Source organism: Chelonoidis abingdonii, chromosome 6 (genome assembly GCF_003597395.2).
Source record: "Chelonoidis abingdonii isolate Lonesome George chromosome 6, CheloAbing_2.0, whole genome shotgun sequence".
NCBI classification, from domain to species: domain Eukaryota; kingdom Metazoa; phylum Chordata; order Testudines; family Testudinidae; genus Chelonoidis; species Chelonoidis abingdonii.
The window spans coordinates 131,334,061-131,356,572 of NC_133774.1; the positions used below are offsets into that span (position 1 = coordinate 131,334,061).

Genomic DNA, 22,512 nt, shown 5'->3' on the forward strand with positions numbered 1-22,512 from the left:
AGCTACATTATAAACTCGTTGTTGCAGACTCTCTCTTTTTATGTGTATGTCCAGCACCCATCACCGGAGCCCTGATCTTAATTGGGGTCTCTAGGCACTAAACAATAATTGTAATATTAAATAATGTGGAAGTATCTGCGTTAGTGCATACTAGATGTGTACACATGAATACACGTATGTATCTGCATGTAGGTGTGGGAGTCAGTTTCTACAGATTTATTTATACAGGTATCTGGACAGATGCATTGCTGTGGTTTTGCTCTATGGATTTGTATTTGGGCTTCAGGAGTGGACCTTTAATGGGCCCATTGCAGCTGTGATAATGTGTGGTTCTAATTCCACACATAAAATTACAATAACTTTAGTGAACAAAAAACATGGAGCTGGTTACAAAAAATGAGAAGAGGGCAGGGAAAGAATCATGAAAACCTTTGTGAAATTGCATTTTTTTTAAAAAAATTACCCTCTTTGACTGTTTTGCTGCCAGCTCTAGCATCCTGTAAAAAATAAAACGTGAACTTAGCATAATACATCTATCAAAACAATAATATGCCTGTTTGGGCCTTGCAATGAAAATGAGCATGTGAGAGAGGGTGGGGGAGAGCAAGTGACAGAGACAGAGAGGATGGAGTGAGCGGGGAAGTGGGGCCTCAGGAAGGGGTGGGGCAAGGGCAGGTCCTTGGAAGGGGTGTGGCAGTGAGCGGAGCAAGGGTGTTTGGTTCTCTTGAATTAGAAAGTTGGCAACCCTACAGAGGGGACACGTGCACCTGGAGTGGCGCTTCCATAGGAGGACACATCTCAAAAAACTGCAGTTTTTGCATGGGGTGAGTAATCATGGGGGGAGGGATAACTCAGTGGTTTGAGCATTGGCCTGCTAAACCCAGGGTTGTGAGTTTAATCCTTGAGGGGGCCACTTAGGGAACTGGAGCAAAAATCAGTACTTGGTCCTGCCTAGTGAAGACAGGGGGCTGGACTCAATGACTTTTCAAGGTCCTTTCCAGTTCTAGGAGATAGGTATATTCTGCAAGCCCTCCCTGTGCAGGGATGCCATTGAAATCAGTGGGAGTTTTGTATATTGAGGGCTTGCAGGATTTCTGAGCAACAGTTTGTGTATCACTATTTAAAAACCCTAAAATATGTAAGTGTATTCTTCAGTTACAATTGACATAAAACTGCCCAGTCTGGCATGTACCTTCCATCACACACCACCTTGGTGCAAAATGTATTTACTAGCAATGCAATATGGAAAACATCAACACTGTTTTCCTTTGAATGTTTGCTGTATACTCCAGCTGTAGTTTTGAATCTATCTAGTGACCATCCCAATATTTTTGCTGTCTTTTCTAGGTTCTGCTTCTGCTTTTGCTCTGCATGCCGAAAGCACTGAGCAGCAGGGCTGAATTTGAAGTGCCACTCTCCCCTCCGCTGTTTTCTCTGCTGTTTTACTTGATGTGCCTGATGCTGTGTGCAGTTCATGTAATTGTATGCACATCAGCGGAAAGCTTGTGCTATTTCTGCAGTATATCATGGTTAATGGCAGTTGGAGTGATGATGCTGATTTCTGCACTTATGTGTGTAATTTTATCAGCCTTTGGAAAGATGCTTGAGAATTCCAAACTTCCAGCTAAGGTGAGACCACTTCTTAAGAAATATAGTTGAAGCCTTTTGCTGTTTGATGTATCCTTGAGCAAAGTCTTATCTGAAGTTCCTGGTGTATGCTAAAGGTATAGTATAATTTGAACCCACTTAAAGAGAGTGGCACTGAAATGTGATATAGTTGTTATGGTATCGTACTGATTACTATAATGAAGATCATAAAAAGTGTTCATTTTCACATTACTTTACTTTAAGAAATGTTCTGATGAGTGTAATTTTGCATTTGATTTACTAGATCAGAAACAATTTAGCAGCGTACTAGTTACATACCTCTTACGCTATGACATTTGCATATACAACTAAAGCAGTTTGCGTGATGCTGGAATACTGCATACTGAAGATAACTGATTGTATTTTCCAGATCCTGGAACATGAACACATTTTGAGTAAGAAAACGGACATTGTTAGCTTTTTAGTTTCATAAAACAAATTCAGAGGTTTTAAAACCACATCACCTATATGAAACTGACTGCCCCTCCTCAGCAGGTGGTGATAATGCAAAATCAATTAATATTTAATACAGAAGCTGTATAGTTTCCCTCACTGTCTTGATTGTAAAAAGAATCATTGGTTTTGTGGTCTGATAGCTGGCTAGCTTAACTTTCTGGTGCCAAATAGAAAATACTTGTTAAAGTAATGAACTAATCAACGAACCGACAGATCTGCTGAGCAAGACCCCTGATTGTATAGTCTACTCTTGAAAAGGAATGTTGATCTCAAAATGGCCTATACACACTTCAGTCATCTCTGAATTTTCTTACTTAGGCTTTGACTTTTAGCTTTTATTTTATTTACTATGAAATAAGGAGATGTATTTCTTTAGATTAATGTTGCTTTAACTAAAAGTAGTCTGACCTTGACACTGCTAACATTTCATAGTGCCTTAATATTCTCTGCTGAGATGGAAACATTTAGTCATGGTGAGCAGTGCTGGATACTCTTTTTCTTTCTACAGTTTTCCACATTTTTTCATAGTTGTTCTCCCCCCACCCCCCCAGTTTTATCAATAGCAACAAGCCAAAAAATAATGGTTAGTACTTGGAGAAAGTTGCTTACCTGTAACCTGAGTTCATATCAGTGAAGATCCCTGCACTCCAACAGGTAGAAGGGCTGAGGATAAGCAGAGAGCCATGTTCCTTTATATAGCATTGCATTAAGCGTTCCATTACTCAAGGCAAGAATGCCTCTCCCATCCCTGTGGGCAGTTTGCCGAAAGGTTCTTGGAATGATTAGATTTGTGTTGGTAAATGTTGGTGTACGCACACAGCCACACAATTTCCAGTGGTGATCAAAATTTACAACAGGGAAAGTTTAAAAAAAAAAAAAATGCTGCTTGAGAGCTTTAAATTAGAGTCCTACCTTAATGTATGTAAAATGTGTTGTAATGCTGGCATTAGTGGAGCTGGAGCAGTGGCACATTTAGATAGGTTTAACTTTTTGAATCTCAGCATCATTAAATCATTGTGTCTCCCCCGCGCCCCCCCCCCGCAATTTTCCACAACTGTGAAAATTTAAATAGATAATTAAAAAAAATGCTTAAAAAGAAACATCTATATTATCTATTGAATTTATTAAAAGAAATCAAATTCTGCCAAGCCTAGGCATAGACTCAAAAACGTGCATTTGTACTGATCTGCCCAAAGTCAGGTTAAAGGGAACTTTTTGTTTCTTGAGCCAATGAGTCACTTCACTTACAAGCACAACACAAATTCATGTAGCTTTAGGGCTGCAGAAGTTCTTCTTTTGGTGTCTCGAGTTTTGTGTGACTGAAGATGGTTTCTTGAAAATATCCTAAAATGCATAGCAAAGAAATTAGGCAATACAGTTAAGATGTTAAACCCATGAAGACCAGAAAATTGAGTTAAGCTTCCTGTGAGAGTCCTTACTCCTTGCACAAAAGCATTGTGATAAATCTGTCAACACTTAATCAGGAAACACGGGTCATGCTAGTCTGCTTCTAATCTTCCCTTGTCTCTTTTCTTGATTGCTACGGACAACAACACCATTCCTACCTCTCACTCAGGCCATAACCTGGGTGATGTGTTCAACTTGGGCGTTTCTGTCAGTCCTCATACCCATGACATATCTCAGTCTTGCAGATTCTTTCACCCTAATATAAGATACAGCTAAAATTATTGTCCAAGCTCTGTCATCTTGTGTCTTGTTTACTGCAACATCCCTTTCTCTGGCCGTGACAAATCTTGTGCTGCTCATATCCATTCAGAATACTGCTTCAAATATCATTTTACTAGCCTGTTGCTTTGTCCATATCATCCCTCCACACGCTTGCTCTTTTCTATAGCATCGAACATAAGCTGTTTGTCTTCACTTTCAGGGTCCATCACAGTCACTCCATGCCCTACCTATCATTTCTCATTCACTATTGAGATCTCAACCCCCATCTCTGAATGGTCCATGATGCCAGCCTCCCTTGCTGGTTTTTAGAGGATGCTAATAACTTTGAAGGAGTGTGTTTACGCCAGTGATGGCTTATGTGTAGAGGACACTGGGGCACCGCCCCTCCTGTAAAAGCCCACACAAATACGTGTGTGTCACTAAATATGAATTGAGAACACAGCAACTACATTCTGTTAGCAATTTGTATTTAATAACAGCCTCCAAGTGTCCTTCTCCATCGCCCAGGAGGCAAGCCACTGGGATTTTGAATGGGGGCAATTTGGGTGTCACACTATACAGTGCTGTATAGTCACTGCTGCCTGTGGTTTGGGCAGTGAATCAAACGCCTCGGACCACACTCAGAATCCTGGTGGCTTGCCTCCTATCAGTCCTTCACCGCGCAGTGTGCAGGGGGAGAAGAAGCTGGAGGAGAAGTTGACCAGGAGCTAAGGAATCAGGAAGAAGGGCCAAATGGGCAGAAGAGCCCCCTTCTGAGCTGGTAAATCTGTTGCTCCCGGCCTAGGGCAGAGGGAGCCCTAAGGACTTGCGGCTAATGGTGAGCTTTCGCGGTGCAGGCAGGGCAGTGAATAAGCACCAGGGTCTCGGGAGAAGGGAGGAATTAGGGTGAAGAAAGGAGGGAGACTTCAGGGACCAGGGCCAAGCAGAGTGAGAATTAGGGGGAAGAGCTCCCAAAGAGCTGGGGCTAAGGGGAGAGTTATGGTGTGGGGAGCCCCAGGCGTTTCTACTATACCCCACTTGTGCCAAGGTTGTCCAGCTGCCACTTGTTAACACTTGAGCTGGAAGTGAGCCTTCCAGCCCAGGTAGACAGGCTCTCACGCTAGCCAGGTGAGCATTGTGGCTTGGGCAGCAGTTTGGGCTCTCTAACCTCCCCCGCTTCTCCCCTCCCACTGGATCTGAGCTTGAGTGGTTAGACAAAGTTTCTGCTGGAGCCGCAACGTCCACACTGCTGTTTTTAGAGTGCTAACTGGATCATTGCTTGCATGAGTCTGCATCTTTTGGGAGGCTTGCTCCCTGCTGCAGTGTTGTCATACCATGTATCATAAGTAGATAGATAAGGTAAGGGTTAATTTTCTTTTACTGTAAAGGGTTTACAAAGGGAACCAAACACCTGACCAGAGGACCAATCAGGAAACCGGATTTTTCAAAAGTAAGGGGGGGGGACCTCTGGAGGTTTTTGGCTTTGTTCTGGGTCTTTTTGTTTTCCTCGGCTGTGAGTAAACAAGCTTTTCTTCTAACTCCATCTTCTTTCAAATATTCTACTAAACATCTGTGAGTACAAAAGGAAACAAAGTAATCGGCTGTGATGTGCTTTGATTTGTATTTACATGGGTGTTGATTTGCTGGACTGGTTTAATTGGGCTATCTTTTAAATCAGACTGTTTATTCATATTTTCTATAAGCAAGAGCCTGTATTAGTCTCTTAATGCAGTATTATTGTTTTGTATTTTCTTTCTTTTTATATAAAGTTTCTTTTTAAAACTTGTGGGAGTTTCTTTTCCTAGTGAGGCAAAGGGATAGAAATTTCTGTACCAGGTATCTGTCTCCCTCACGGGAAGACAGGGAGGGGGAGGGAAGCATTACATTCTGTGTTGACTTTCCTATTGTTCCCAGGGCGGGAACAGGCTACGGGGAAAGAGAGAAAGAATCAACTCTGTTCTCTTGTGTTTGAGGGTTTTCTCTAGTTACTGCTACGAGACCAGGGAGGGGTGAATCTCCTGGTGTGTTAGCTGTGACTGGCTTTGAATGCATAGCCTCGGGGGAGGTAAATAGCTCTCTTGGTTTTGCATTCAAGGAGTTAAGTATAGCATCGCCCAGGCTCACCCAGGAAAAAGGGGGGGGAGCTGGGGATGAGATAGGGAGACCCAGGGGTCTGGGTCTTGGAGGGGTCCCCCAAGGAAAGGTTTGGGGTGACTCGGGGGGACCAGGGACCCTAAAAATCCTCGTGGGTGGCAGCGAGATAAGATTCAAGCTGGGTATAAGCTTGGGGGAGGTTTACAGTAAACACTCAGATTTTGAACGCTAAATCCAGATTTGAGACAGATGTTTACCACACCATGAAAAACTGAAAAATAAACATTAAAATGGAAGTTGTTCAACCATTTCCAGTCAGCTGGAAGACTTGCATGTTTTCCCATGTGTTTCCTAAGGGCCTGGGTTAAATGGGGGAGTGGATTTCGCAGGTTGAGGTGCAGCAGTGTCTGTTGGATATGGAGGTTTTTGAGACTGTCAATCCAAGGGAAGTTTTTGTATATCATGTTTTGTAAGGAAATGTAGTGGTGCTGAGGGTTTGTCTACACTGCACTTGGAGGTGTGATTGAAGCATATGTACGTATACCTGAGCTGGCTTTAATTTAGCTAACGTGATATCAATAGCAGTGAAGCTGTGGTAGCACAAACCGGCTCCCTGTGGAATAGTATCCAGGGGACTGGATGGGCTTGCAGCAGCATGGGCGCTATTGATATTCATGCTGGATTAAGGCCAGCTCAGGTATGTCTACACTTGCTTTATTCCCATCTCCAGTTGCCGATGCTTAGACAGATGCTTTTAATTGAAATATATGAAGATGGATTGCTAGAGGTATACACGAATAGACATGAATTATAAATAGTACTATAAAATCATTTCCTTTCTTCCTTGTGTTACAGAATCACAGAGGTTCTCACACTAGGGAGCAGGGTGCAGAGTATATTCTGGGGGGGGGAGGGGCATGAGCAGCTTTTTTGGGGAAAAATAAAGCTTACTGCCTCCATTTTATCCACAGCAATGAATAACTAGCAAAGTTGATTCCTCCACACATATCAATAGGGATCTACTTAAATCGCAGTGAAATGACACATTTTTTGTGGGTTGGTTAGGGCATAAAGAGCAAATTTCTTGGATGAGTTCATGATCCAAGCTCATGATCCAAAACGTCTGTTAGTCTATAAGGTGCCACAGGATTCTCTGCTGCTTTTTCATACAGTTCTGTATTCCATGCCACTCTTCTGTGCTGCTGCTGCTGAGGGCTGTACTGCCTGCAGAGTGGGGCACCTGGCCAACAGCTGCCTGTCTCCACTCCGCCTTCAGAGCTCGGCGTCTGGCCAGCAGCTGCCTGTCTCCACTCTGCCTGCTGAGCTGGGCACCTGGCCAGCAGCTGCCTGTCTCCGCTCTGCCTTCAGAGCTAGGTGGCTGGAGAGCGGCAGCGACTGGGTGGGCGCCCATATCCGAGGGAAGCACCGCCGCCAGCACCACAGAAGTAAGGGTGTGGCAGTACCTTACTGTTTTTAATATTTAGTGAAACTTTTTAATTGGTATATGTACTTGTATGGATGCCCCTCACTCCCACCACACTATAGACACACAGAAGTGTGAGGCTTGATCAAGTAAGTTTGAGAACTACTGCAATATCTGATCTCAGGATTCTGCAGGAACTGAGATAACATCTCAAGGAAGGCTGTTCTTTTCCAGTTTCAGAGTTTGATGTTGCCAGTGTAGAGCTTAGAACGTGCCTCTTGTTAGGTTGACTAAATCCCTCTTCCCAATGTATGCTTTACAATACAAATGTATACTTCAGAAATGTATTCAAGACCATCTGTTAATGGCTTCAGATCTTTTATTGATATATATACGTATTTTAGTTCATATCTGTGAAGAAAGTCTCTAAAGTACACGTCCTTCAGTGTGGCTTTTTTCCTGTGTTTGAATGTAGGAGCTGATTATCAAGTTCATGAATTTTCTGGAGACCATAATGCTCTAGGCAGTGTTAACATCTGGTGTCGGGATGCTATAAATAACTTTTGATTAGTACATCTTTTCACAATCACTTGCTCCCTCAGTGACATATAAAGCTTTAAATAGTGCTGCAGTCCTTTAAATCCTAGCAGATCTTCAAAAATGTTAACTTATTTGAGTAATGCCCCAATTCAAAGTTACTGGATTGTCTTGAAGTATAATACACAGGACCTCTCTAGAACGTGGGGTTTTGGATTCATGCATGGTCCTGCATTAACGCAGGGACCGCATTACTATGGATTCCAATGAAGGTAATTAAATTTGGGAGCCATGCGCTGTAAGCGAATTTGTGCTATATAGAAGTGTGTTCTAGCGAGGGTCCACTGTATGTAGTTTTCCTGTTTGTAGTCATGTTTTGCTATTTTTCTTAAAAATTGGGGCGAGCCTAAGTAAGGGACATTTTGAAAGTGCTCAGAATGCAACAGTTCTCCAGTATTACTTCCATTAATAAAATGCAATTCAAATAATTCTATTTCATAGAATTTTTGCCTTCTGCTTCATTTTTATTGGTTTCCCCCATATGGTGTTTCTTTATCTCCTGTTTAATTACCAAAGCACCAAACTGCAGTTCACATTAAGACCTTTTCTTTCATTCTTACTACCTTTTTTTTTTTTTTTTTAACGAATGAATGAGATGGTACAGTGATTTGGTAGCTTTGAAATGTGATCCCAGCATTCCCAAAAAACCTTATTGGGAACAGTTATAATCAATGCTGTTCCATGGAAGGTATCACAGTTGGAAATACAGCTTAGCTCACTTTGTGTCCAAATGAGCAGAATTCAAGAACATTACTTCTGGAATGTTAGACTCTTTACCAACATTCCCAAGCCTTATAATTTCTAGTCTGAAAAGTGACTGTGTAAAAATTACTTACTCATTTAATCACTGATATTTACTTTAGTAAAAAATAACTCTCTCTTGTACTGTCAGCCCTCCAGAAGCTGACAGCTTTGTGAGTGGACTGTATTTTTTTGCCCCACGTGTTAACAGAAATGTTAATTTCAATTGCAAGGGCCTGTGCATTCCCATTGTCTAATTATGTCCTAGTTACACTGATTAACCCAATAGGGGTGGCAAGAGAATTGCACGGAAAACTTATTTGGGCTCCAAAATTGTTACTACTCGTGGTGATGCACAAACTAGAAAGAACCCAACTTGACTTGCAGATGCTAGATTGGCTTTGCGAGCCTGCTGCTTAGAAAGTCCATATTTATAAAGTAAGGATTCTAAATACAGTTTGCTTGATACAATGAGGGTGTCAGACCTTTTACGGTGTTGTGTACCAGCAATGACAAGAAAATTAGTGGGGGTGAAGATGCTCGAGTTTGAAGGATGGAACCCTAATCGTTGTACCCCCCAATGCTTTTACAAAATCCATTTCAGGGTAGTTCTTATTAAGTCAGCTACTGACACAGAAATCTAAATTTAGTATTCCATGAGTCAAGTTATAGCTAACCTTTAATGATGACATTCAGTAATGAGGCACATATTTATTTTGTACGTGCTTTCTGTGTGAGGGAATGTGGGGTTGATCATTGAACGTGTCCCTCTCTCAGGAACAGTAGAGTTGTATGTGTATGGGGGACCTGTCTGTGGGAGCAGGAGGAGAAAACAGGGTTCTTGTTATGGAGGTCAGGAGGATGTGCCCTTAGGGGAACAGGTCCATTTGACAATGATGTGTAAAGAACCCTGTTCGCTCATCCTGGTGAGGTAGGTGAACTTCTGTTGTACTCAGTTAGTTCCATTAGCTTCCCGTTTAACCAACAAAACATATACCAAAGCTTTGTCAGTTCATCATATTTATTTATATATTATGTCCCTATTCTCTACCCCATTTTGACTTGTAGGTTGTAAGCCTTCGAGAACAGGAATTGTCTCACCTAAGTCTGTACAGTGCCCAGCGCAAGCAATGGGGCTCCAGTCCTGATCGGCATCTTGAAGCACTACCATAATGTTTATTAATAGTCAGAAAAGCCACAACAATGCAACCAGGATTAATATCAGTCCTGATCAATCTATTTTTCTTACTGTTTCCTAGACCTGGAGAGTGCATGAGACATGCTGATGTGTAGAGGGATTGTTAGGTTACTAATGTAATTCTGCTGAAGTAATTGGCTCTGCAACAGGAGTATTTTGTCACACTAAGCTGCTGCACTGAAACTGTATTTACATGGGCAAAGAAATGGAGCAAGTTTGGAGAAACACCAGAAACTTTCTCATTAGTTTGATTGCTCCCATAAAGTTGTTTCATGATTCCTCAGTGACTTACATTTCAATTGCTTCAAATTTATGAAGCTTACTGTTGTGTCAAGGGCACCTAGGTTGGTGCTGATAACCATAAGGTACGAGACATAAATACATATATATATTTCTGTAAGAGGAGTGTTAAATCTTTAAAAGAAAACACATAAATTGTCTGATAGGAGGGTGAAGGGATCTGAGATTCCTGTAGCTTCTGGGTGCGTGAGTTGGCGCAGAACTGAATGCATACAGAACTGAATTAATTGGCGTTGCTGCGACTTAAATCTATGCTTACGCACAATTCGGTCTCAATGCATTTTCACTCTTTGGGTCTCTCTGCTGAGACTGTTAAACAAGAGGTTAGTGCTAATGCTGGTGGTTGCTGTGATGTAATCTAGTCTGTTAACTGGAATGAGTAAATATTAGTACATAATCCACCAAAGAGGTTTCAGATGATAGTAAGGATATATTTCAGCTGGAAACTCTCCTTCAGTTGAAATTTGAATTCTGTATCATCACATTCTGTAATTTTAATTTGTAAATGCAGAGGTTTTGGTGTAATGTGCTCCTTTACCCCCCAACCATACACACACGCAGTCCATGCTGTTAGTATGAATTAATAATATCTAATACGTACTTCAGGTACATCATCTGCCCTCTTTACTCTGCTCACAAACTCCAGGTGGTGAATAACAAAGACTACATTTAGGCTTTGCACAGCTTGGTTCCCACAAATCAAAACTCCAGATAAGTTTAGCCCTAGCATCTAACTAAGACTGCTACCTGATTAGATATAGGTTTAATTTTGGGGTGAAAATTCATAACTTGTTAGGAAATCTTACAAGGTAAGCCAACATTTTGGAGTTTGCATTGGAAAACATGGAGATAGTCAACATCATGAGATTGAAAAATCTGATATACATGGTCTACTTCTGAATACAGTACTTAATGGCACATAAACAATAGCTATGTCCATCAGTTACCACACAGCAGTATCTGAGATAATGAAAATACTTTGTAAGTACAGGAAAAAATTATGATCTCTCACATATAGTACTAATGTTTAATTGTTGGCAAATGTTTTTCTGATAGAGATTAAACCCTGGAGTCATTATTAGGACAAGCTATTTAAGGTGAAATCACTGACAATGCAACAAGCTAGTTTTCTTGTAAGCATCTCAGGGTTGAACTGTGTGCCTCCATGTAATCAGAACTGTCAAATTAACTGTTGGAGGTGCTTGTTCCTGGGTGAACACTTTTTTTAAATTTAATAACAGCTGCGTAGAGTAGAAAAACTTGATTGCTTAGCTAGGCTGATATGTAACTGTTTACAGAGGGTGCTTGGTTTTCCACACACCACGGCCAGTGCTTTTAGCAAGGTACTCTATGCAACAAAATATTACATCCTGGGCCACTGCAGCTAGTCACCATCTTTAGATACAATGACTTGACAATTACGTTAATTTTCAACCATGTCAAATAGCACAGTAAGCTGTAGTGTGCGCTTTCCATACATACCGCCTTTCTCCTACCCTCACAGCTGTGAACTGTTGCTTAGGAAATTAAATCGATTCTGAAGTGAGCTACACCAGTGGTCTTCAGACTTCATGATTTTAGATGTTTAATAGACTATCACTTTACTGTCTTTGGTTGTGTGTTGTAAGGGAGAGAGGTCTAAAAAAGAACTAAAGCTTAGAAATCATAGTGCAGTATACACAGTTTTCAGGAAAGTACGTTTGACTAGTCTGTATAAAATTCCTGGATATTCAGTGCTCAGCTCTCGCAGGGGCAAGTGTAGGAGCACATACCTAAGAAAATGAATCTACAGAATATGCATTCAGAGAACTTTGTTTTTAAGTATAAATAATTTACCATGTTTGGGATTTGGCTTTAAAATGGTCTCTGTACTGTTCTTTAAAGTATCAATAGTTCTTATTCACTATATGTTCTTTCTTTAGTGTATTTCCTAACTGAGAAAATTACTTAAAATGAAAAGAGAGGATTGTTCGGGCAGCACTTCTCCCAAAGTGCTCATTGGCATGCTTCGCAAGTAGATAACCCTCTCTTCTCAGCCCTGGGCACTGAGGATGGTTCTGTGTAGCTGCAGTGAGCAGGAAATTGAAATAATGAAGAAATCAGGCCAAGAGTATTGTTGTTGTAGCCATATATAACATTATATAACATGTGAAATACACATTTAAACACCCCTATTTAACAGACTCTTTATCATGAAATAAATACACAGATCAGTTTGCAAGGTAACAATAGGCAGCAGGATGTCTGAAATAGCTGCTGGTAATTTGAGATGATTTTTTCACTTTATCAAACCAAGAATGAATAGAGCACTAGAGTGGTGCTTGTTAGTGGTATCTCTAGTCAGTTTTTTGATTGCTGCAAGAGTTCTATTTTTAGATCTATTGATGTGCAGCAAGCAAGAGCTGCTCCACGCCTTCTGTCACAAGATTGCAGAGAACCTGAAGCTGAAGTGTGTATTGGTGATTATTCAGAGAGACATTCATTACCTTGAGGAGATATAAAATGACTTAAAATAGTATAATTAAATGTGTTATGATGCTAACTCAATGGATTACACTAAAATTAACCTTAGTTAAGAGTAAAAAGTACAGAAAATGCCATTGAGAAAAATTACATAATTTGTCTTTTTGCTTAGGATTTGTTGTCACTGAAGAAGTTGCTGTAAGCACATTTTAAACACAAACTGAAGTGATGATATGTTTTTCAGATTATTTCACCAATGACACATTTTCTGTTCACAGAACCCAGCTGTCTCCAATTCCAGCTGGTCAGAACTAGATATACTCATGTTGGCAGGAACTGTTGGCCATGCCGTGAGCCTGGGAGCAAGCAGCTTTGTTGAAGAGGAGCACCAAACCTGGTATTTTCTTATCAATACTCTTTGCTTGGCGCTGTGCCAGGAAATTTGTAGACACTACTTTCTTGTGAAAGAATGTGATCTTCAGCTTAGTACTGCTGTCAAACAAAATTTTGAAGATATTGAGGAAACCGCCCAGTGCAGGAATGTTGCTATATCATCATGTGACTCAAAATTGGGCAAAGTCACCTCTTCAGGTGAATTTCTAAAAGGCTCAGAAAAGTGGATGGGTTTAGCAAGTCCATGGATCATCCTTATTTGCTGTCGGTTGCTTCGTTCCTTAAATCAGACGGGAGTTCAGTGGGCTCATCGACCCGACTTCGGACATTGGTTGACAAGGTAGGTGTCTTAGTTGAATAATAGTTCCTACTTACTTAGAATGTCATGTCTGTCTTTGTGTTTAGCTAAGGGGATAATGATTTAATATTCTGTAAATGGAAAATACTGTAAATAGTTGAAGGAAGTGAGTATTAAGTGCTGTGGGGGGTTTTCACTATTTTTACAACTATTCTTGTGGGAGTAGTTGTCCTGTGTAATGTATTTACTACCACTAGGCATATGTCCTTAGCACTAATCAAGACTTATAATCTAATCCTTGAAAACTTTAAAGCATGTTTTTTAAATCAGCTGTTTAATGTTCTTCAATAACCAGGGCCAGCTCCAGGCACCAGCTAAGGAAGCAGGTGCTTGGGGCGGCCAATACCAAGGGGCAGCACTCTGGCTGCTACTGGGGCGGCATGTCCGGGTCTTCGGCGGCAATTCAGCGGAGGGTCCCTCAGTCCTCATTCCTGTTTTTTTTCTTTTTTTTTTGCTGCTTAGGGTGGCAGAAAACCTGGAGCTGGCCCTGTCAATAACTAAGTCATCAGTGGCTGGCATAGTATATAGAGAATCGTGTAATAGAATTAATGTATATTATTTAAAGCAGAACATTCAATGCGTAATTCCTAATTTGTAGGTACCAGTGACATAGGGAAGGATAGGAGAGAGGTCCTGGAGGCCAAATTTAGGCTGCTAGGTAAGAGATTGAAGTCCAGGACCTCCATGGTAGCGTTCTCTGAGATGCTCTCAGTTCCATGCGCAGGGCCAGTTAGACAGGCTGAACTGGAGTCTCAATGCATGGATGAGGCGATGATGTAGGGAGAAGGGGTTTAGATATATTAGGAACTGGGGAAACTTGTGGGAAAGCGGGAGCCTATACAGGAAGGATGGCTCCACTTAAACCAAAATGAAACCAGATTGCTGGCACTTAACATTAAAAAGGTCGCTGAGCATTTTTTAAACTAAAGGCTGGGGGAAAGCCGACAGGTGCAGAGGAGCACATGGTTTGGACATCCCTTAGGGGAGGATCTATTAATAGAGAATCCCTATGTGCTAGTGAGGACGAGAGGATGGAAAATGGTAAAATAATAGGAAATAAGCAGTGAGAGGCAAAAAGGCATCCTTTAAAAAGTAGAAATTAAATCCTAGTGAGGAAAACAGAAAGGAGCATAAACACTGGCAAATGAAGCATAAAAATACAATTAGGAAGGCCAAAAAAGAATTTGAGGAACAGTTAACCAAAGACTCAAAAAATAATAGCAAATGTTTTTTTAAGTACATCAGAAGCAGGAAGCCTGCTAAACAACCAGTGGGGCCACTGGACGATCGAGATGCTAAAGGAGCACTCAAGGATAAGATCATTGCAGAGAAACTGAATGAATTCTTTGCATAGGTCTTCACAGCTGAGGATGTGAGGGAGATTCCCAAACCTGAGCCGTTCTTTTTAGGTGACAGATCTGAGGAACTGTCCCAGATTGAGGCATCATTAGAGGAGGTTTTGGAACAAATTGATAAATTAAACAGCAATAAGTCACCAGGACCAGATGGTATTCACCCTAGAGTTCTGAATGAAACTCAAATGTGAAATTGCAGAAACTACTACCTGTAGTCTGTAACCTATCATTTAAATCAGCTTCTGTACCAGATGACGGGAGGATAGCTATGTGACACCAATTTTTAAAAAGGGCTCCAGAGGTGATCTTGGCATAACAGCCTGTTAAGGCTGACTCAGTACCTGGCATAACTTGTAAAACTATAATAAAGAACAATATGTCAGACATATAGATGAACATAATTTTGTAGAAGAGTCAACGTGTTTTAGTAAAGGAAATCATGCCTCACCAATCTACTAGAATTCTTTGAGGGGCCAACAAGCATGTGGACCAAGGGTCCAGTGGGTATAGAGTGTACTTAGATTTTCAGAAGCCTTTGATAAGGTCCTCACCAAAGGCTCTTACGCAAAGTAATCTGCCATGGATATAGAGGGGAAGATGATCTCATGGATTGGTAACTGATTAAAAAATAGGAAACAAAGGGTAGGGATAAGTGTCCATTCTTAGAATGGAAGAGGTAAATAGTGGTGTCCCTCAGGGTCTGTTCTGGGACCAGTCCTATTCAACAATCAATTCTAAAAGATCTGGAAAAAGGGGTAAACAGTGAGGTGGCAAAATTTGCAGATGATGCAAAATTACTAAGATAGTTAAGACCCAGGCAGGCTGTGAGAGCTAGAAAAGGATCTCTCAAAATGGGTGACTGGGCACAAAAAGGGCAGATGAAATTTTATGTTGATAAATGCAAAGTAATGCACATTGGAAAGCATAATCCCAGTTATACATATAAAATGATGGGGTCTAAATTGGGCTAGTACCGCTCAAGAAAGAGATCTTGGAGTCATTGTTGGACAGTTCTCTCTGAAAAAATCCACTCATTTTGCAGCAGGAATCAAAAAAAGTGAACAGAATGCTGGGAATAATTAAGAAAGGGATAGATAATAGGACAGAAAATATCATGTTGCCTCTATATAAATCCATGGTACACCCACATCTGAATAGTGTGTTCAGATGTGGTCGCCCCATCTCAAAAAAGATACATTGGAATTTGAAAAGGTTCAGAAAAGGGCAACAAAAATGATTAGGGGTATGGAACAGCTTCCATATGAGGAGAGATTAATAAGACTGGGACTTTTCAGCTTGGAAAAGAGATGGCTATGGGGAGATATGATTTCACAGACCTCAATCATAACTGATGTAGAGAAAGTAGATAAGGAAGGGTTGTTTATTACTTCTCATAACACAAGAACTAGGCGTCACCAAATAAAATTAATAGACAGCAGGTTTAAAGCAAATAAAAGGAATTATTTCTTCACACAACGCACAGTCAACCTGTGGAACTCCTTGCCAGAGGATGTTATGAAGGCCAAGCCCATAACAGGGTTCAAAAAAGAACTAGATAAATTCACAGAGGATAGGTCTGACAATGGCTATTAGCCAGGATGGCAGGAATGGTGTCCCTAGCCTCTGGAATGAACAACAGGGGATGGATCACTTGACGATTGCCTGTTGTGTTCATTCCCTCTGGGGCACCTGGCACTGGACACTGTTGGAAGACAGGATACTGAGCTAGATGGACCTTTGGTCAGAGCCAGTAGGGCCGTTTTTATGTTCTTATAATGGAGAATAATGGTGCTTGGAGTGCTTTCTGATTGGTCACATGGGCTGTAGGTGGGAGGGGAGAAAATGTTTCTTAAGTCTAACGCTATAGGGCATTACATTAGAAATTTGAGGTCATTTATTGGCATGACTTTAGAAATATCGTGGAGCAGGGTTTTCAGATGTTTTCACTGCATTATTTTAGGTTAATGCAAATTGCAGCAACTGCTTATAGTGAGGAAGTAATATTAGGAAGTATTTTGTTTTAGGTGTCTTACTGCAATTTAGCAGCTGGACAGGGAAGCAGCACTGTGAGACCAACCAGTGCTTTCCAGACCAACATTTAGAAGCCTCTGCTGTGCAATGTGAAGAAATGTCCTCACAACACCTCTTTAGCAACACGTGAATTAAAGTGTCATGTATTATTCATCTGAGCATATGACTTGTTGAGACCGGTTTCCTACTGGAAAACCACAATGAGGGAATGTGCATTTGTTGTGACAAAAACTGGGACTTTCTGACTAGCAAACAGATGTGGACTTTTTTAGTCAAACTTCTCCATCCTGAGACTAGCAGAAAGATTAGGGAACGAAGGTTAAATTTGTCATATAGTCTGAAGTGAGACACAGAGGGCTTCTCTAGGGGGATCAAGTTTGAGAGGCTGCTTGTAAGAGTTACAATAGACATTGGGTTAGTTACGGTCTAATGAAGTCTATTAACTTCTGAAGTATCTTTCTTGTGTACATTACAAAGAATTAGTTTGCCCCTGATTCTGTGGGGTGGGGGAGGTACAAGAAGACTACTATCCCACCGCCTCCTTTTCACGACTGTGGAGTCGGGGCACAATGGCAGCCCTTGTACTCCTTGGCACACCTTCTTGGGGATTCTGCAGATACTCACTCCCACAGGTGGGTATATAGAGACCATCTTGGCAAATCAGTTACCAATAATGGATGCTCTTCAAAACGTGAACACACAGAACCAAAACATCTGCCCACCTTTTCTTCTCCTCAATGTCCTACTCTTTTAATGACTCAGGAATTTATGGAAGGAACTGAGCCAGGTCGGATGTAATCTCTCAATTCAATAGAAGCACTACACTAAACTGTTGTTGTAGCCAAGCGAGGCACAGACACCTGCAGCAGCACTCTGCCCCAGCACTGCAAACCTAATCCTGGCCTAATGTGGAGTGGGGTGCCCTGCACACCCCCTCTCTCCCACTATGGTGGGCTCCTGTGCCCTGGGGCTCCCTCTTCCAGTTTTTATGATCTGGCACACAGGCTTGCAGCACCACTAAGGTTGTGGCTTTAATAGGGGTTCATGATTTCTGTGGGTGCAATTGAATCCGTGAAGGCCTGCTAAAACTGCCACTGGAACTGCGGCATGTAGTGATTGTACAGCGTCTTAGAGTTCTGTGAGTGGGAATGTCTGTGATCCCAACAGGCAGTGCTTTTCTAGAAGGTTCCTGAACCTTATTGGTACATGATCTACATCCCATAAGTGAGAACATGAAGCCAACATTCTTAAAGAACTACATTCACTAGCAAGTAACCATTCTTTCTGTCTCTTCTATGCCCTCTAGTAGCCTCTTAGCTACTCTGAGGCAGAGGAAAGAGGCCTCTGGTACCCTCCCTCTCCATCACTGAGTTCTGAAGAGCTGAGTAAAAATTATACCAGTCATATTAATCGTGCTGTTTCTGTTTGGAGGAAACCATGAGCAGTAATGGAGATGATGAAACAGTTGATCTGCAGGCTAAAGATGGCAATACTTCATCAGTTTACATTTAGTCAGTTTTGATTTTCTTTGCAACTGGTAAGTGCTGGTAGCACCACCTGTTAAGGTTGCCTGACACTTCCTATTCTAAGACCCTGTTTTTAGTTGCTTGTAACTTTGCCTAAACTGCAACATTTTGGGATGAAATTTTCCATGACAAGTGTCTGCCACATGCTGAATATTTTTTCAAAATTTCAGAGAAAATAGTTCAGCAGTTTCTGAGAATGAGGCTAGGGAAAAGTACATTTTGGTAATTTAAAAAAAAAAATATGGTGACCTTTTGTTAGAGAAGTTCTAATGCCCCCATGTTTTGGAGCAGGGACTTGAAATTTGGCAGGGGGGTGCCTTTTGTCATCTCCATTAAACCTGCCCAGATTTGGCCAGCTGATAAGCTTTTGAAAAGTTGCAGTTTGCACATGCCCAGTAGAGGTTTGATAGACCTTAACACCTGAAGTCTCAAAAGATTCCATCCTCACCGAGCATACTCCAGCCTCTCCACTCCTAGTTTTGACCAGACTGTATATGCAGACTGGGACAGGAAGCCATGAAGGCGGGAGAGATGGGGGCTTGGAGTCAGTTGGCTGGGCAGGTCTCTGAGACTGGATGAGGAGCTGGGGGGAGACAGGTGAGGAATTGTGAAGAGGGAACTGGGACTGCTAGGCAAGTTGACTGACATTGAATAAGGAGAGGAGGTGATTAGGTGGTTCTACTGGTTTATAAAATTGTTTGTTAGACAGATTTGTATAATACGCTTCTAGTTGAGCCAGTGGTAATAGAAATTTATACTTCTAGTCTTAGCAAAATAAGTATAAATGAAAACACTGTGAAACCAGTCCTACTATTTCAGTGTCAGATATAGTATCTCTAACTGTGTACACTTCTCTTCTCATTTGAAAAAGTGAAGATCTTTTTTTGCTTGGGAAAAGCCTATCAGCACTTGTAAATATCTGTGTCTTTCCTCAGGTCTGAGATGTGCATTCTCCTTATGTGGAGACTAATCAATTTCTAGCTGGTGAGAATTTGCTCCTCTGTACAGAATGATGCTCAAAAAGGCCTTCCACCTGCCACACTATGCTCTCATTCCACGTTTACAATGCTCAGATCGACCTAGACCTGTCACTGGAAACCTTTGTGCTTTCAGGCTGTGCTTCTCCCATACCACGCAGTAGGACTCTAGTATGTGAGCATCCATTAATCCTCCAGTCCCAGTTATAACAGGTTATCTCATGCAACTTGTTCTCTTCAGAATGCCATCGCTACCTGAAATCAGGGCAGATGCTTCATCCCGTAAGAAGAGTTCGGCTGTAACCTTTGAAACAGCTCCCTGAGCTCTAATGTGCAGGAAGAATCTTTGTCAGGATACTTGTAACTCTAACCATGATCCTGAACTTACGGTTGACTGTTCAGCACACTCAGAAGAGCCAGAGGTCCTGACAGCAAAAAAAAAAAAAAAAAAAAAGTCTTTTGAATTATACAAGTGAAAAGCTCCCTTTCTCTTCATCTGCACTCTAACATGCTAGATATAATTAATTTCAGGTGTGTGTACAAGGAAAAAACATAAGACATGAGTATTTTGATGAGATGTGTATTTTAATTTGTATATTCATTCTGTCTCAGTTATAAAAATCTATCCTTTCTGCGGATGTGGCTGATACAATAAAATAAAATAAAAATTGACACTTAGACCTGTTTGAGGTAGAAAGAGGCAGCTCTCAAACTACCATCTACTTGACCTGTCTAGTTATTCAGAAAGACCTAAATAAAAAAGTCATCACAGCAGTGTTGGAGTTAAGCTGAGTATAGAGTATGTCATAATGCCAGCAGGCTCCTCTATTTCAGGTGCTGCCTGTGCAATACTGCATCAGACTGTGCCCAAGCTAGCAGCAGTGGCAACTGTAGGGATATCTGCAATGTAACATTTTTGGACTGAAGAGTTAGGTCTGACTGCATCTGCATCCTATCTTGGACCTGAAACTCTTCAAGTAAATGTTGAAGAGCGTTTAGTCCATCAGGACTATCTTTTTTACTCTGGAAATATCCTTCTGCAGACCTGAAGAATGTTCATCTGCATCATCCTGTCTGGCTGACACAGTGACATTTTCTACAGTTGGTCTTGAGGCATTATAGCTTTGGCATTGTCTCAGGTTATTTCCATCGAGAATTTGATACTGGTGACCATTTTCCAACTAATATTTTGATCAGGGTTAAGTTGAAATGTTTTCATTTGCAGTACATGCTCAGAGTTAGACTGTCATAAACCAAACAGCATAAAGTTCTTTTCTCTTTCCTGAAAGCGTGCCATTCTGTAAGGGTCACCTTTTCCTCCTTTTTTAGCACCCGATGCTTGTTTTTTTTGCCAAGTGAACTTCTAATGATTCATTTGATAGTAATAAAAAATCAGAATTTTACTTGGAGCCATTATATCCCGGTAGTTTTAGATGTAACCCATCCAGTCTTCCCTATATCCAGCCTTGTGGTTTGGCTGCAGGATAAATCAGTAAAGTTTTCTCCTTTATTGACTTTTTAAAGATCAGGGGCCAACCTCAGGCTAACTTTTGCCTACAGTGCTAAGGAGATGTTGAGGAGCAAGATTCTCTACCTTTGCTTGTGGAAGGCAAATTGAGTTTTATGTGCTCCTTGCCCGGTTAGAAATTCTAGAAGCAAAACTCAAAAAATATATTTGCCTAAAACATTTTGAAATCAGCTGTTAGAGATGAGATCAATACCTAAATCAATAAAGCATTCTGTTCAGTTTGCCAAGGCAAAAACTCTTTTAGTGAAAAATTACATAAAATAAAGGATCTGTGACCATAAACTGCCACTGGAGAAAATAGAAGGAAAAACACAAGCCATTTTGGGAAGCTACATTTACCAAGAAGTAATTGTAGAAAGTTTGACTACTTCCGGAACTAGATCTAGGGAATGGTCCAGCTGGCCTCAGTTGTCTGTTTAAGCATGACCATAGTCTGCTGGGAGTGGGAGCAGTCTGGGGCCTTGTACAGTCCAGGCTCAGTCATTTCACTCTGGGCATATCTGGAGAGCCAACACCAGAGGACAGCATGCAGTTGAAGGAGTGCCAGGAAAAGACAACACCAGATTGAAGAGTACTGATGGTGAGGAGAAGCAGCATCCTGAAAAGAAGGTCCTGAATTTGGGAATTTGGCAGCACAGGCTGGGGCCCATCTAACCGTTTTTCATTTCTGTAAAGTCTAAAGACTTTGATAAAAAACTTGGAGCACACTAAACATGGGGAACTTATGGGGAAATGGAACTCAAAGCACCTGAATGCAAGTGTAGGTGAAATAAATACTGATGTGTTTTGGTTAAGAAATGCTGCATCTTTGGCTTCCTGTTTCCCACCATTTCTGGGATGATCAATTCATCCTGTCCACCACTGAGAACCTGTTGAGAGGAATTTATCAGCTTTTTCCAACAACAATTGCTTGTATTCTGACAGAGTATGACTTGCCCTGGGTGTCTATATACTCAGGGATAAAAAAAAAACCTGTGGCTGGCCTGGGTCAATTGTCTCAGGCTTGCAGGGTGTGGGTTCCAGGGCTGAAAAATTGCTGTGGTCAGGATGGAGAGTCCTAGAGCTCCAGTTCTAGCCCAAGCTTGAACGTCTACACAGCAGTTTTTAGCCTTGAAGCCTGAGCCCCATGAGAGTGAGTCAGCTGACCTGGGCCACCCGTGGCTGTGCTATGGGGATTTTATCCCTTTATAGACATATCCTAAAAGTGAAAAGGTAAAATAGCCCCAATTAACCAGTTAGATAGAGGCACCAGGTGGTTGATGTGATGACTTCTGACAGGTTGGTTCTTGACCTACGTCTACTTTCCTTTGATTTACAGAGATCCAAATATCCATGAAGTTAAAAAGATAGGACACATTTATGTATATAGCATGTTGCTGTTCTTAAATTCATATTATGAGACTTCCTCTGAACTTGAGGATGCTGCAAAAACATTCAAGTGGGATGGAAAAGAGAAACGAGTGATCACATTTTTTTTTTCTACTTGAAGACATTAAACTTGTTCTAATGGGGCATTTACACTGGTGTTCATTCATATTGGGTTCATTCATATTGAACACCAGTGTAAGTGCCCCATTAGAACAAGTTTAATGTCTTCAAGTCAAAAAAAAAAAAGTGGCCTCTTGTTTCTCTTTTTAATACATTAGTTTTTGGTATTGTGACAAAGTTCCTCCTCCACCTTGGTGGGTCCTGCGCTTATTGGTGGATTTGTTCACCTCAGTGATCTTCCCTTCTTGTGAAACCCACAGTCTGAGTCA

The 22,512-nt window shown here is 41.2% G+C and overlaps 1 protein-coding gene across 11 annotated transcripts in view; it reads left to right on the forward strand.

The window, feature by feature from the left end:
* The window catches only part of PIGG (phosphatidylinositol glycan anchor biosynthesis class G (EMM blood group)), a 136,461-nt gene that overhangs the window by 50,787 nt on the left and 63,162 nt on the right, over nucleotides 1–22,512 (forward strand). For 8 of the 11 annotated variants that reach the window (XR_012656175.1, XM_075067410.1, XM_075067408.1 and 5 more), the window contains 2 exons: nucleotides 1,348–1,629; nucleotides 12,866–13,320. Coding sequence is in view for 9 of the 11 variants with exons in the window: in XM_075067410.1 (XP_074923511.1) it covers nucleotides 1,348–1,629; nucleotides 12,866–13,320 (737 nt within the window). In the remaining 2 variants the exon portion in view is untranslated. Of the gene's footprint in view, nucleotides 1–713; nucleotides 825–1,347; nucleotides 1,630–12,865; nucleotides 13,321–19,185; nucleotides 20,972–22,512 lie in introns of those variants that run through there. The other 3 variants (XR_012656174.1, XM_032781745.2, XM_075067415.1) reach the window with 3 other exon arrangements.